This window comes from Ranitomeya imitator, chromosome 3 (genome assembly GCF_032444005.1).
Source record: "Ranitomeya imitator isolate aRanImi1 chromosome 3, aRanImi1.pri, whole genome shotgun sequence".
In the NCBI taxonomy this organism is placed as follows: Eukaryota; Metazoa; Chordata; class Amphibia; order Anura; family Dendrobatidae; genus Ranitomeya; species Ranitomeya imitator.
In genome coordinates, this window is record NC_091284.1 from 667,882,961 (window position 1) to 667,899,113 (window position 16,153).

At 41.7% G+C, this 16,153-nt stretch overlaps 1 protein-coding gene across 1 annotated transcript in view; it reads left to right on the forward strand.

Annotated features, from left to right (window-relative positions):
- Nucleotides 1-14,852, forward strand: part of TMBIM6 (transmembrane BAX inhibitor motif containing 6) — a 40,751-nt gene extending 25,899 nt beyond the window's left edge. The window contains exons 2-10 of the mRNA XM_069758322.1: nucleotides 2,285-2,374; nucleotides 5,328-5,436; nucleotides 6,872-6,992; nucleotides 9,339-9,387; nucleotides 10,683-10,780; nucleotides 11,199-11,278; nucleotides 11,499-11,599; nucleotides 12,353-12,428; nucleotides 12,946-14,852. Of these exons, the coding sequence (XP_069614423.1) occupies nucleotides 2,319-2,374; nucleotides 5,328-5,436; nucleotides 6,872-6,992; nucleotides 9,339-9,387; nucleotides 10,683-10,780; nucleotides 11,199-11,278; nucleotides 11,499-11,599; nucleotides 12,353-12,428; nucleotides 12,946-12,969 (714 nt within the window). The 5' untranslated portion in view covers nucleotides 2,285-2,318 and the 3' untranslated portion in view covers nucleotides 12,970-14,852. The remainder of the gene's footprint in view (nucleotides 1-2,284; nucleotides 2,375-5,327; nucleotides 5,437-6,871; nucleotides 6,993-9,338; nucleotides 9,388-10,682; nucleotides 10,781-11,198; nucleotides 11,279-11,498; nucleotides 11,600-12,352; nucleotides 12,429-12,945) is intronic.
- The last annotated feature ends 1,301 nt before the right edge of the window (nucleotides 14,853-16,153 follow it).

A 16,153-nucleotide genomic window follows, 5' to 3' on the forward strand; every position in this document is an offset into this window, starting at 1 on the left:
ACGAGCGAGAGAGAGACTTACTTACATGCTCAATGTGTAAAAAAACCGTTTCGGTCGCCAGAAACGTTCATTCACACATCCATTCCATGTGTTTATTGCCGGAAACGTCCCTTCAGACTTTTTCGCCGGACACAAAAAACATTGCAGTGAACGTTTTTTGTGTCTGGCAAAAAACCTTAAGGGACGGATCCGGCACAAAAAGGATGAAATGCATGTCCTTCAGGCACAATCCGGCGCTAATACAACTCTATGGGAAAAAAACGGATCCGGTGTAATAAAAAAACGGAACCGGATTGTGCCTGAAAGAAAAAAACCTGATGTGTGAAAGCAGCCTTATATGTTCATCTTCAGTTTGGGTCAGGAGACCTGTGGTCGGTTTGAGCATTGCACTCCATACACAGATTGACGTTGTTATACGTCTGAAACCATCTTTTATATATTGCCTTGATTGCTGTTAAATTGAAATTGCTTTAGGTGTATGATTCACATAAGTAATCATAAATTATCCCCATAAAAATACATTTATCAGGTATTCATTAAAAACTTATACCACGACAGACAAAAAACGGCTAATAACGCATTAAAAACCCCAAAAGAAAAGGGTCAAAAAGTGGGCTCCTTTAGATATAATGGCCCACACTGATACCAGGCAAAATCACAGGACAACTACTGATAATTCCTGAGAAACAAACTACTTGGCCATGGAGGTTGGCACCCTGCTGTTGCCTTTTCTTTGATCCACTGTTGGGTATGATATTACATGTTGCGTGTATCTGTAGATGTTTGTTCTGTATGTCACCTCTATAACTGATAGGGTAAGCCATTGGTGAGCTGGGGGCGCCATTTTCTTTATCAATTAGGGTACCAACTTCCACGGCTAGGTAGTTTGTCTAGGAATTATCCAAGTAATACTAGACTGTCTCACTATGCCTCGTCATTGCTTCCATGTGATGTTTCTTACGCCTCTAGGTTTTTGCTTGTGGACGTTTTGCATTATTTATATTTGCTATTCAAATACCAGGCATACTGAATACATTAGTTATCTTTAGATCTGCTGTGGCTCAGGTTCATACCTGCTTTTAAAGGGCACACGTCACTGAGAAATTCCCTTTGAGTAAAGCATTTTTAAATGCCCAGATAGCCAGAAGATTGTGTCCCTGCTCCCAGGCTCCTCTTGTAATGATATTCCATCACACTTAAATCTGACACCTACTTTTTTTGCTTGTCTTTCATTTGCACTAAATTTTTCATTAAATGTGTACCTTTTTTTAAAGTCTCTTTTATGTCTGCACCTGCAGGTTATTTGTTTGTTTTTTTTGGTTCGCCATTGTAGACTGAGTTTGTGATTTCCAGATATTTTCATCTGATTCATCATTTTGACGTTTTAAAAGGTCGCAAAATGTGGCACAAACGAACGCCAGCTAACGTCGCAAAATGGAGCAAAGACAAAAAAATAACCAGTTTTTGCTTTGCTTAAATCTCATGAATTGTGTGCACATTTTGAAGAATTTGGTGAAAAAAAAATACAACACAGAAAAGTGATTAGAAAAATCCCTGCAAATAATGAATTGGGGCCAATGTTTCCTCACTTGCATCTCCACACTGCACTCGATATACGTGTCAGGTTCATGATAAATTTTGGTTTTTTGTTTATTTTCCGCTCTGCCTGCAGGGTACCCCATCATGTATTGTTGGTGTCAGGGCCATGGAGTCGGTAAGCCAAACCTCCGACTCCTCAATTTCCATGACTCCGACTCCACAGCCGTGGTTGGTGTATCAAGTCCGTCCTTGACATCCAGTGCAATTCACCATCTCCACCAACTTGCTTGTTGTTCTACCCTAAAGCTTTATGATCTAATGAATCGGGGGACCTCCATGTTTGATAATTTTGCATTCCGAGCTGTGTTGCATGCAGATTTCATTATAGATGACAACTACTAATTTACCATTCCTTAGCTACACGAGTGCATTGTTGTTGCCAAGGGAAGTCATTAGCAGCATTAATGACTGTCATGGGGTGGGACTCTACAACCGACAGCGATGTCTATTCTCATTGGGAAAGCCTGAGCCTATAGCTTTCTTGCAACAGCGTGCAATAATTGCACCATCTAGATCAAGAGATCCCATGGGCCTCCATGAATCTGTGCGTCACCTGAAAGAAAGTCCAGAACGATCATTATTCCAGGCTTGCCTCGAAAAGCGGGTGTACACAAAGTTCTCTCCCCTTCCTGGTTTTGCATTGAAACAGTGACTTTTTAAATTCTTTTTATTCTCAACTCAACAGGAGTTCATTCGGAAGACTCATTATCATTTCCAACATGGATTTTCTTGATCGGAATATCAACTTTGATGCCCTCCTCAAGTTCTCACACATGTAAGTATTATGCCTTGGTATCGTTGTATTTTGTCTCGCATGAGTTCATCATTTTTTTTTTTTTTTTAAGATTTTGTTGTATTTTGAAGCCAATATATAGATAAATATCAAGTCACTGAGAAAGGAATATTACATCCTCTGCTATGGAGATGTTGCATCACACGCTATATGGTGGTGTATTACATCTTTTGATGTCGTCTGTAGACCCTTGCTACAATTTGGGTAGTACAGGTTTTACTAGTACAAAGCATGCGTGGCTTACCATTTTTATTTTTGGATGGACTTTGCTTCTATCCATACTGATACAGTATAATCTGATAGGCCCAGAAGCGACTCATTAGGATCTTTCTTATATTGTTTGCAGCAGGGTGGCTTATGTCAGAAACTGGGTGCATTCAATAACGGGTTAACCATTGACATAAGGTTATTGGGAGCAGGTGATGTTTAGATAAACTCCATGGGCACAAAGTCCACATCTGTATTATATGCTGTGACAATGGTAAGAAAAACCCTTCTAAATGCGTTACTGAAAATAAAGGGAGAAATGAAAGCTCGGACCTGTGTATTTGCTTATTCATTGCCTGCGAGTCTGATTTTGTAACACTGACTGCAATGTGAGAAGAGGTGCAGCTTCTTTGCACTGTGCCCGTGAACGTTGCATAATATCATTTGGTCTTTATGCAAGTCACAGTGATTAAAGGTAGCAACATGGGCAGTTCTAATGTAGGATACATATTGGTAAATGTGAGCAGGTCTCAGCCAGTACAGGTATAAATACAGTAATGCTGGTATGGACAGAATGATAGGCTGATCAACAGGTATTCGCATAGGGCAGCAATCAAGTGCTGTATCTGTTGCTTCTGGAAGAGTCACGCTGGACATGTCTGTCCTGGTCCCCCGAAACGATCATCTGTCAAGTTAAAGGGCACCTGTCACCAGGTCAAGTCACCAGTTTTTGCCCTAATTTTATTCCCACTACACCTCTAAATAATGCTTGTTCCAGAGTTACGAGTCTTTTTATTAGTGTTAATTTTTATGGTCTTTACTACTCACATGGCAGGAATGCAGAGCAGCCTAATGAGACGCCCCCCCAGAGTCATGTGAGCTACTACCTTTTGATAAAGACCCATAAAATTTAACGCTGAATAAAAAATACCCATACCTCTTGGAACTGTATGGCAAATTAAAAAAAAAAAAGTTGAATACTTGGGAGCAGCTGGAATAAAATAAGAGCAAAAACTGTTCCTTTTTGATCAGCTGATGAGTCCTTTTAAATAATAGCTTGAACAATTGATTGTCTTCTGTACAGGTAGATCAGGATGGACAGGGATCAGGATGTGAAAGTAGTGAGAGGGTTCTCAGCCATTCAGTCAGTAAGCGAGTGGTTTTCTACAGAAGGCCTGCCTGAAGGTGCCCTATGCGTTCTTCCCACCACTCTGTAGAGCGCACGTGTTGTGGAGCTAGCTTCTACCTGATAGTGGTATATCTCTTCGGGGGGACAAAATAGTCAGCATGTGTAAATCCGACCCTTCTTTCCTTCAACATCGGTCATCAATTAAGAATCCTGACCCCTCCACTACACACATGAGATATTTGTTCGTTCCCACCAAGTGATGACTGAATCTTCTGATATTCTATAATGTGTATTGGCACCTTTTTAAAAGGGATTTCTTAATCAAATTAGCCGCCACTCGCCCTCCTCATGTTCAGCACTGCGTCACTGTTGCTACTCTGGTGATATATCAACAGCACCGCAGCCCTGACCAATGCACTGAGTGATTGGCGGCAGCGCTTCTGACATGACATCTCCTCTACAGCGAAGAATAGAAAGTTGAAAGGGCAAAACCCCTTTTATACAACTTTCCTAAACCAAGGTATAGGTGGCATCTGAGTTTACTTGATGGCGCCCATAAGGTTCTTTCACTCTAAGTGGAATCTGTCCCTCGATTCATGCTGCTCTAGTCATAGACGTGATTGTGGCCAGGTATGTGCTTTCTCTAAAACAATGCTTCCTTCCCACCGTGCAGGTGATTGACAGGTCTCTCCCTATGTACAGATACAAAAACCGTGTGCACTACTGGAGAAGAATGGTGCTAGGTTAGGTTCCCACACCTTCATAGACTATAAAGAAAAAGAACCCAGCACTCAACTGATGCTTTAGTGCAATTTTAATCGTAGTAGTACCCAATAAACGTTTCGGTCCTTGAATGGACCTTCGTCAGTAACGTACTGTAGAATAATAGAATAGACCGTATGGTCATAGGGTACAAAAAAGCAGCGTCTTATGTGTGAGTCAGATAGGAGTGGTACTGAGGAGACCGAGCTGGATGGTGGTGCTGTCAGACGCGGTGTCCACCGCGTCTGACAGCACCACCATCCAGCTCGGTCTCCTCAGTACCGCTCCTATCTGACTCACACATAAGAAGCTGCTTTTTTGTACCCTATGACCATACGGTCTATTCTATTATTCTACAGTACGTTACTGACGAAGGTCCATTCAAGGACCGAAACGTTTATTGGGTACTACTACGATTAAAATTGCACTAAAGCATCAGTTGAGTGCTGGGTTCTTTTTCTTTATATTTTTATCTCCCTATGTACACACATGAGAGATCTATCAGTCACTTGGAGCAGTGCAGGGAAAATCCGTCTGTCTGGGAGAGGCGCTGGGCTAGTCTTTATTTTCCCTGTGATCCCCAGCCAGCTCTTTATAATGTGCAGCCAAGCTGATTCATTTGGCTCTTAAGTTTGGGCAGCTTGGATCCAGAGACTGGTTCCCTTTAAAAGTTGTGTCTCCACTTATTTCTTACAATCATTAACACTTGCCTGCTTACCACTTACCTGAACGTTGAGTCGTTCTTGTGAGGTTTTATTTTGTTTTACACATGAATATGTTGGTGAATATTGTGGTTGATTTCCAGATTAACAGTTTGCTCTTTCTGATTGGTTTCAGTTCCCATTCCACACAGCAGCACTTGAAGCGAGTGTATAGCAGCTTTTCCCTGTGCATGCTGGTGGCTGCTGCTGGTGCTTATGCAAATGTGGTCTTCGGGTTTCTCCAGGTGGGTAAAATTAGTAGAGCATAATGTTACACCATTGCACATATACAAGAACACCAAGAGCAAATCCTACTTCTCTCAGTGCCATATAGAGCTCTGCCAATTGCCTAAATTTGTCCCAACCAGTAGGCTGAAATGTATTCTGCTCACCAGAACCTGTCACCAGCAAAGGCAAATATGGGGTTAATCTGCAATCAGCCGATTACTGTGGGGAGAGATTGGACTTTATTCCCCCTGCAGCGTTCAGATTTCAGCGACTGCAGGTTCGGTCAGTGCTCTGAGAATACAGAGCGGAGGCTGGAACCGTGCCCCCAGGGCCCTGACTGACAGCCGCCCCCAATCCAGAGTCAGTCAGTGCACAGGTACAGCCGCCACTCTGTATACTCAGAGCAGTGACAGAAATCAGAACGCTGCAGGCTGAATAAAGTTCATTTTCTCCCTGCATCGTTTGGCTAAGTGTGGGTGCGCCAATAACACTATTAACCTGTCTATTAACCCCATATCTACAGGTTAATAGCATTTTTGCTGGTGACAGGTTCCCTTTTATTATTAACATATCAATTATGATTTTTTATTTTAATTGTATCACTTAATATTGAGCAGAACCAAGTATGCTGACATCCCCTATACACTGTAGACAGCCACCCCATACATACTGTAAGATCTCGCACATGGCCCTCCCCACATAGCCTCCTATATACAATGTGAGCCCCCACATAGTCTCCTCGCTCCTATTCCCCCAGCACTCTGCTCCTGTCTCCTGTGCACAGCAGCAGCATGATGAAATGACGCCATTGCGTCTGGTGGAAGATGGAGGGGCCGCCAGCTCCTCCACTAATGTATTCATCAGGATGCAGATGACAGTGACAGCGCCCCGTGGGCTACTGTTTTGGCCCTTTGGCTGTCTAGGGACGGGGACCCTACTTGAACAGTCCGATGGCTGGGTGTGGCCCGTTGGCCACAGTTTACCCAGGTCTGGCCTAGGCTCCATCTCTGCCACCTTACATCATGAGGAAAAAACCACAATGACCTCCTGTATTCTCCGCTTTGTGAGACGTGGTGGTTGTCACGTGGTCAGAATATGGAACATTACTAATCTGAGATTTACAGCAGCAGTATGGCCAAGTTACATGTGCCCAGTGGAGAACTGCTGCGTGTACCAAATATTATTATATCCTTTCATTTTGTTGATTGAATGAAATATACGGGTAATTATTTAATACTATGCTAAGTAAAGACAACGTGAAGTTGGACAAGACGCCCCAAAACAGTGGTGCCCACGGTGTGGTAGATTTGGTGCTTCTCTATATGTATAACAAAATTCCCATTTTTGTCCTGACTGTACAGGACCACACTTGTGGAAACCATCTCTGAGTTCCTTTTACTGCTTATCGGTAATGGTGCAGTTTGTATATCAGCTTCTTGTCTTTCAATGCAGGGCAACTTCCTGACCTTCGCGGGCACATTGGGCACCATGCTGTGGCTAATGTTTACTCCTCACAGCTATGAAAATGAGAAGAAGCGCCTGGGAATTTTAGCTGCTTTTGCCTTTTTCTCTGGTGAGATTTCCTTGGACACAGATTTACTACAGAATAATTAGTGGAGGGTGTAGTCGCTCTGCTCGGAGTCGTGGGATCGCCTTGCCTGTGTTAATGCCAGAATGAAACCTCTCTACCCAGCACATTCTTGTGACACATATAGCCAGTCATAAATGTGATAAATGACATTCCCATTAATTATCCAGCACTCGTGTTCGTTTTTCTAATTTACATGAATAGTTCCAATAAGCATGTTGAATGTTTAACAAAAATGTTTAATCAAAATATTACCTGTGTCCAGTACTTGATATTGATCGCCTATTCCTGAAGGGAACCTGACAATTGATACATATGTCACACTCTGGCTGTGTATGACTTCAGCGATATTTGTTTGAAATACTTCAAAAGCGGCTGTGGACTGATCTGCACGGGAGAATAGTCGGACAGGGGGGTCCCTGGCGGATTCTCCCAACCCTTTGAGTGACTGGTCTTTCCCTTCGTGTGTGTATCGGAAGAGACCTGTCAGTATAGATCAGCTGTCTGGTTCAAATTTTAAGATGTCATTAATATCCGATTGATGGGAGAGGATGGTAGCTGAGCTGTAGTACCCCCGTATGGCCACTAAGCAGAGCTGTGCTGTTCTGTCTCATGTCAATCAGCTGATCGGTGGGGCTGCAGGGTGTCCGCTCCCTGTTGACCTGATTTGATGACCTATCCTGGGGATAGGCCATCAATAACGAAGGACTGAACAATCCATGTAAGTCAAGTTTTTCTGTTACTTATTTGTTTTTCCACTTTGGCCACTGAGCTGCACAATTGTCTGATACTTCTTGTTTTAGAAAAGAATACCTCAATCACACTCAATATGGAACACCAGGGATTACCCAGACCAGAGATAATTACCAATATATCTTTTTTATTATTGATTTATACTCACATGACAGTACATAAAATATTTAATAATAAAAAATATGATAAAAACCAAATAGGTTTGTGCGTACAGCAGAACTACTAAGAATAGTATATTTAATAGGCTCACCCACTATTGCACAATGTGTCCCAGTTCATATTATATAAACAATATAAAGTGCATAAAAAATATATACATGTGTAAAACACAAAAACAAAATAGCCACTCTCGTATCCTCATGCAATCATAAAATATAGGGAGAGGACTCTGCCAAAATATAATGTGCCAAGTGCATTAAATAAAGTGCTGCAGTGTACTGATACCCACTCTCAATGAGCACCTGAGCTCAACAATGTGCAAGATGAACAAATGGGACAAATTCAAATATTGTGCCGGTATATACCTTATTCAGTGGCTGGGTCCCGCTGTAACGCACCCCGACGCGCGTTTCGGACAATTCTCCTTCGTCAGGGGGTAGCTGAGCTGTAGTACCCCTGTATGGCCACTAAGCAGAGCTGTGCTGTTCTGTCTCATGTCAATCAGCTGATCGGTGGGGCTGCAGGGTGTCCGCTCCCTGTTGACCTGATTTGATGACCTATCCTGGGGATAGGCCATCAATAACGAAGGACTGAACAATCCATGTAAGTCAAGTTTTTCTGTTACTTATTTGTTTTTCCACTTTGGCCACTGAGCTGCACAATTGTCTGATACTTCTTGTTTTAGAAAATAAGATATTGAATACATGAATATTCTATAACCCTGTATGTAACTCCTTTCTCATGTACAGCACCATGGAATTAATGGTGCTATATAAATAATAATAATAATGAATATTAGCAGGTGTCTGGTTTTAATTAGTTAAAAAAAGGTACATTACCTCGTACATATATGCTTGGAGAGATTTTCCGGTTTTGGAAAACTGCTGTCTCCATGTGCAATCTGTTTAAAAAAAAAAAAAGCCATGCCTTATTTACCCTTCTGAGGTCCGGTGCTGAACCTTCGCTGCTGTACCTGGTGTCTGTTGTCTGCAGCGCTGGCATCACGTCACTGAAGCCCGTCAGTGGGCCCACACATGTGCCGTCTACTCAGTCAGAGCCACTAAGCTCAGCGATTGGCTGCAGTGCCATGTACGTGACATCAGTCGCTGAGCTTAGTGGCTTTGAGTAGACGGCACAAGCGTGCACTCCCGTGTCTGTTGGGGAGTGAGTCAGGTTGAGGTCTCTTAGATTCATTTTGGGGTTCCAGCTGTTTTTCCCCCCGATTATTATAAGTCTAATTTATAAATCCCCTTTCATTGAGTAGGTACTGTGTATATGCCCCTGTTGTGACAAGACTTGTGCATTCAGATATTTCAAACTAAATATAATGGCAAAATGTTGTAAGGATCTGTTACACTGTAAAGTTAGTAAGGAGAAGCACCTCTTCTTTGTGATGTTAATGTCCACTTTGTTTTCTAGGTTGTGGCTTGGGTCCCATCTTAAACCTATGTATTGCAGTTAACCCCAGGTATTAACATTTTAAATTATTGCTTTTTCCAAATTAAGATTTCATTAAGTGGGTGATGAGGGTGTGCACCCAATTCTTTTTCGCAAGTGTACATTAGTAAGTAAAATAGGAAGGCTGTTATTATCTGATGGATTTACAGCTGTACAATACAGAAAATCGAGAACAGCCAGCATTACCTATATGGCAGATACCCAGCTGCAAGTATACATTCAGCAGGTGCTGTAAAATAATGGCAGAACTATTCAGTGTGGAGCTGGCATTATATGAATTTGTGATTTGTCCCAAACCTGGCTGGTTTCTGATCTATCTCCAATTTCCAATCCAAACCCTATGCAACAGCAATCTGCATATACTATAGGCCAAAATTCTATTATTGCTACACATGAAGAAAAATGCAGCTCTTGGTTCACATCTTGAGCCCATCGTCCTTGGCCCTCTTTTTTTTTTTTCTTTTCTCCTTCCTGCTGCACAGTCTGACCTAGAGCAAGAACACAAGGAATAGCAATTACAATGCTGAGACATGCAACATTGTAGCTCTCACCAGTTTCAAGAAGTTCAGGGGGTTAACACTGTTTCTATTAAAGGGAACCTGTCACCCCCAAAATCGATGGTGAGCTAAGCCCACCGGCATCAGGGGCTTATCTACAGCATTCTGTAATGCTGTAGATAAGCCCCCGATGTAACCTAAAAGATAAGAAAAAGAGGTTAGATTATACTCAACGCAGGCGGTCCGATCTGATGGGCATCTCGGTCCGGTCCGGGGCCTCCCATCTTCATAGGATGACATCCTTTTCTGGTCTTCACGCTCCGGCGCAGGCGTACTTTGTCTGTCCTGTTGAGGGCAGAGCAAAGTACTGCAGTGCGCAGGCGCCGGGAAAGGTCAGAGAGGCCCAGCACCTGCGCACTGCAGTACTTTGCTCTGCCCCTCAACAGGACAGACAAAGTACGCTGGAGCCGCAGCGTGAAGACAAGAAGAGGACGTCATCTGATGAAGATAGGAGGCGCCGGACCGCAGCAGGTCCGCCCCTGGGTGAGTATAATCTAACCTCTTTTTCTCATCTTTTAGGATACATCAGGGGTTTATCTACAGCATTACAGAATGCTGTAGATAAGCCCCTGATGCTGGTGGGCTTACCTCACCCTCGATTTTGGGGGTGACAGGTTCCCTTTAAGGTCAAGTACATTTCTAAGGTTTTGCAGATGCATGCTGAGATTGTGCCTGACATTACTTTTAAAGTGCTACTGTGCACCCTATTGTCACTCTCGTGTGATCAAACAATCTGGTTTCTCCACAGCATCATTCCTACTGCTTTCTTGGGCACAGCCGTGATCTTCACCTGCTTCACACTAAGTGCCCTGTACTCCAAAAGTCGCAGCTTCCTTTTCCTAGGAGGTAAGTGGTATTCTTCTCTGGACCTCCTCTTTTTTGTGCATAATTAAGTAGATAGCAGTGTTTATTTCCATGCTACAACCGTTACTTATTTCAAGGATGTCTTGACAATATACGAAATACAAAGAGATTCTCTGAGACCCTCTGCGTAGATGTTAACTGTGAGAAAACATAGCTATGAAGATGGTCAGACACCTTAAATAGCTGTAGGATGATCCTTCTACTTTTCCCAACCTGTACCATCAGTCGGGACACCACCATACACAGCATATTAAAATTGTTTTTCTAATCTTGGCAACCTCTTTATCACTCTACTATTGGCTGTAACATAAAATGATGTATATTCTTCTTGTGTTGAATGTCTAGCCTATTCTGTATCAAATTTACATGTCATCATGACTTGCTGACTTTTTCCCCTCAGGAATTCTGATGTCTGGTCTGAGCCTGCTGACCATCTCTTCCTTGTTGAATATCTTCATTGGATCAGTTTTTCTGTTCAAGGTAAGGCCATTGCTGAGAACGATAATATGTCAGTCAGTGTGAAAGTACAATAGGGTGGATATAGGTTATTATTAATGCTGGAAAAATACTCTGTTTATAATACTGAAACTTGCCCGTTTTTTTTTTTTTTTTAAATAAATGGTAGCAATTATATTTTGTACCGTTGCCAACCAGAATCCAAATGCTAATTCTATAAATACATTCCGGTTCTTCATTTCAGATGCACATGTACGTTGGTTTGCTGGTTATGTGCGGATTTGTTCTATTTGACACTCAACTCATTATCGATAAAGCTGAGAAGGGAGATAAAGATTATGTCTGGTAAGACAGGACTCTATTTCCATATCACAGTTCATAGTCATGAGTATTGGGCAAATAGCATTATTGTATAGCTTTAATCAGGTTTGTAGTTTTATTGATTTCATTTAAAAACCTAAAACGCATTTCATATGAGGTTCGGTCATGGACCTGGATGATGGACCAGAGAAGGTCTTACAGAGCAAGGAGCCGAATGGCTCTCTATTTATTTATTTATTTATTTATTTCCTCCACTATGTGCCACTTTTTATCCTCCTCTGTCTCCTGAACTCGCACATCACTCTAAAAATAAAAAGTTTTGACAAAATGGACTGCCCTTTTGAAGTCTATGGAGAGGGAGGGTGAATCAAAGTGAGAAGGGCAAAGAAATGTGTCTTATTTATAGTAAGTGTTTATCTCACTCCACAGCTGAAGTTACAGCTACACTGCTCAGTACTGCAATGTCTTTGATGTTACCGCTTCTGAATATGACTCACAAACTGGAAAGCAGGAATCCCTCATATGTGTGCTCTGGATCAGAGATTTCGTAGCGGCTAATCTCTACCCCTTCGCTTAGAATCTACTGAAAATTAGAGAGCCTGCAGCAGATAAAACTGGTCCAAAATTCAAGTTAAATGAAATGCAGACCATGTAACGTCTTTGTACACACGCGATGATACGTTTTAAAACATGTACTCTACTATTGTAATTGAAACATCATTTTTAAAGAGGAGAAAATAGTAAGCACGTGTTTAACATTGTTTTTCTTTTTTAAAGGCACTGTGTAGACCTGTTTCTTGATTTTATCACCATCTTCAGAAAACTGATGATAATCTTGGCTATGAACGAGAAGGTAAGCACTCTGTAATGGAGTACCCTCAAAGCATTTCTCACTTATTAGCTTATATGTTTATTACCTGCCTATAAAGTGATGGCGTATTCCTAGCATCTAACCCGAGACCCCAACCAGTCTTGTGAATGAGAGGGCTGGTTTAGAGCGGAGTTGTCTTCGCCGTTGTTCCCATGTACAGCGTGGAACCCTGATGTTACTTAATTGGGACTGGCTATATTTCTTGTCAAACTCTGTCGCTAGTGTGCTTCTGTGCTGGGAAAAGCAGTGAAGGGGACACCAGCACTACTCTGCAGGCCCTGAAGTCATTCCACCTCCTATCATAAAGTGAAAACACATATAAATATTCCTTTAAACATTTTTAGGAAGGCAGAACAAAAAAATAATTTTGTTAAAAAATGCAAAAAAAACACAAGTCAAATTCTTTTTGAGCCTTGCAAGTAATCCATTAAATAAATCTTGTGAACAGTTGTGGATGGCTTGTGTAGTAATAATCATTGATTCACTTTTTTTTTTGTAGGATAAGAAGAAGGAAAGAAAATAAACTGAAACCCATCATCTTACTAATGCCATTTTTTTCTTTCCATACTTTTCTTTTTGTCTTTCTTTTTGTTGGCTTTGTGTTCCATGGTGTAATGAAACGCTTAGGATAAACGCCTTTTGTGTATGTTTTTGTATCTTTTTTTTTTTTTCTTTTTGCCAATCCTTTTTAATATTTGCCTGTCTTATGAGATTTCCTTCCATTTTTTTTTTGTTTTTCTTGTGCTTAAAGCTTCATGTCACTTTTATTGCCATGATGCACAAAAATTGGAAAATAACAATGACTATAAGGAATTTTAGATGCATACTCGAGGCACAATATTCCTGAGCAAGTCTCTTTAAAGGAAACATTGGCAAGTTTGTGCTGGAATATGTGCGCCATCTTTAAGTTGCTGTTCCAAATCCCTGTTGTATCTGATATACAGCTTACCATATGGCACACTGAATACTCATGAGTTTTGAGCGAGGTGGGTGTAGGTTTTCCGATTGTGCTCTTAAGATCTTTTGCAATTTCCATGATCAGGCAAATAAGGATTTCCCATCATTACCACAGAAGTGTGCAGGATGTTACAACTTTACTGGAATTGAATGATTTCTTTTGCTGAGAGCAGTCGCTTTGGGACTCTTAGTTTAACCCTTTGCTTTATTAGCTGATCTTAACCACTTGCACTAACAGTCCATAATTTGGAGCTCCCTTGTAAAAGAATGGGACCAGTAAAGGCCCTGTCACTTTGCAGTGTGCGTACCTGGCTGAAAATACAATTGTTCAAACCTGACTTGTAAAAGCTGTATTTACTCTCCTGCTTTCTGCCAAATCCTGTGTCTATTCAACAATTAAGTTGCCATCCCATGAAGGAAGTAGGAAAGATTTAAGCACTGTATAAATATTAGCGCAAAAAGATCTGTACAGTCCCTCCTCCCCTTGACATCATTTATATCGACGCATTGCCAGTTTGCCAGGATCAAGTGTCCGAACGCTGAAGATCTCAAGACACAAAACCCATTTGTGTCCTCGCTTATTATGTAAGAAGACAAATCCAAATGAAACCCCTGCACAAAAAGTATTGATAAGCAGTAATTCCATGTAGTCTTAGATTTCGTAGAAAGGCTTTATGAGTAGTAGATAACTGTTATTGTGGAAGTGTATTGTATAGGTGGAGCCCATCTTCTACTGTCTGGATCTGTAAGCTCGCAGTACTTGCCCAGATCTTTACATTTCATCCAAAATTGACAGAGTTCAGATTTGGCAACTCGTTCTTTTTTATGATGAATTGAAAGCTCTGACCAAGCTTTTTCTCAGGCCTTCTGGTTGGATATCTGCAAATTCCATCTTTGCAGTGGCTGGGATATGGCCAACCTCCCAGAAGTCTCTCCTCACCTTGTTTTCCATCCTTAATTATGATCTTCCATTTGAGAGAACCCTTATTGGGTATTGAGGTATTTGCGACTCTACATACTATAGCGATACAGTACATTCAGTCACTTATTGTATTGTCAGCAAGGTGAGCCACATATAATTGTTTTCTATAACTTTTTTTAAAGACACAACCAGTTAGCAGTTTAAGGTCTGAGACTTTGTGCAGGAGGTTGGATTAAAGTGTTACTTTCCTCTGCTGTCCTTACCCAACCTTTGCCCTCACCCCTGCATGCTTTTAGGGATACGGCAAGCTGCTTTAGAAACCGTGCCAAGAAGTTTGTTGAATAAAGAAGAAAATTCTATGTGAAAATGGATAACATGTTTTCATAATAATTTTATTTTCTAGTGCAGTGATTTGACATTACTCTGACTGTGAACACAGTGGAACTTTTTGATTAATATACAAAACTATGGATTAATTTGTACAAATTCTTAAAAGTACTAAAATAAAAATTACTGAACTCCTCACATGTCTTTTGTTGAGTAAACCTTTTTTTCTTAGCTCATAGCAGTTCAGTTTTCTTGCGTCATGATTGATTCGTGGGGGGGCTGCTCCTCCTTGAGTGACAGGTTCTTGTGAGTAGCTTCATTCTGCTACCTCTTATGGTATGTGCACACGCTGCGGATTTTGCTGCGGATCTGTCGTGGTTTCCCATGCGTTTACAGTATAATGTAAACCTATCGGAAACTAAATCCGCAGTGTACATGCTGCGGAAAAAAACGCGCGGAAACGCAGCGGTTTACATTCCGCAGCATGTCAATTCTTTGTTCAGATTCCGCTGCGGTTTTACACCTGCTAAAATAGAAAACTGCAGGTGTAAACCCGCAGCGGAATCCGCCATAGAAACAGATAAATCCGCAGGAAAAACCGCAGCGGCTTTGCACTGCGGATTTATCAAACCCGCTGCGGAAAAATCCGCAGCTCTCACAGATACGTGTGCACATACCCTTACACATTAAAGGGAACCTGTCACCCCGAAAATCGCAGGTGAGGTAAGCCCACCGGCATCAGGGTCTTATCTGCAGCATTCTGTAATGCTGTAGATAAGCCCCCGATGTTACCTGAAAGAGGAGAAAAAGACGTTATATTATACTCACCCAGGGGAGGTCCCGCTGCTGGTCAGGTCGGATGGGTGTCTCCGGTCCGCTGCGGCGCCTCCCATCTTCATTACAAGATGTCCTCTTCTGATCTTCAGCCACGGCTCCGGCGCAGGCGTACTTTGCTCTGCCCTGTTGAGGGCAGACAAAGTACTGCAGTGCGCAGGCGCCGGGCCTCTGACCTTTCCGGCGCCTGCGCACTGCAGTACTATCCTCTGCCCTAAAGACAGGTGACAGGTTCCCTTTAAAGGTCTGTCAGTTTGTTCTGATTTTACAATGTATTTACATATAAAGATAACGGCATTTAACCCATTACTTGCCAAATTAAAATTTTTACAACTACGGATTTTTCAGAAAAGGGCATCCCAATATTCAATTAAAAATGACAGTGACATGATTTCCTATTTTGAAAACATTCATTTTACAAACACAACACAAAAAATTGGACCTAATTATAAAAATTATAAAATCTTAGTTGCTAGAAGCTAAAGATTAGGCGTCCCAAAAAAAGGACATTAGTAGATAATGGGTTAAACAAGAACACAATGCAGAAAAGTGAGAGGTATGGATAGGACATCTGCTTTGAAAACTTCTGATGCAGGAGGCCTGGTTATTCTGATTTTACAGAACTGATAAGAGCCCTGTCAGGAGCTAAAAGGGAAGGGGGCAGAAG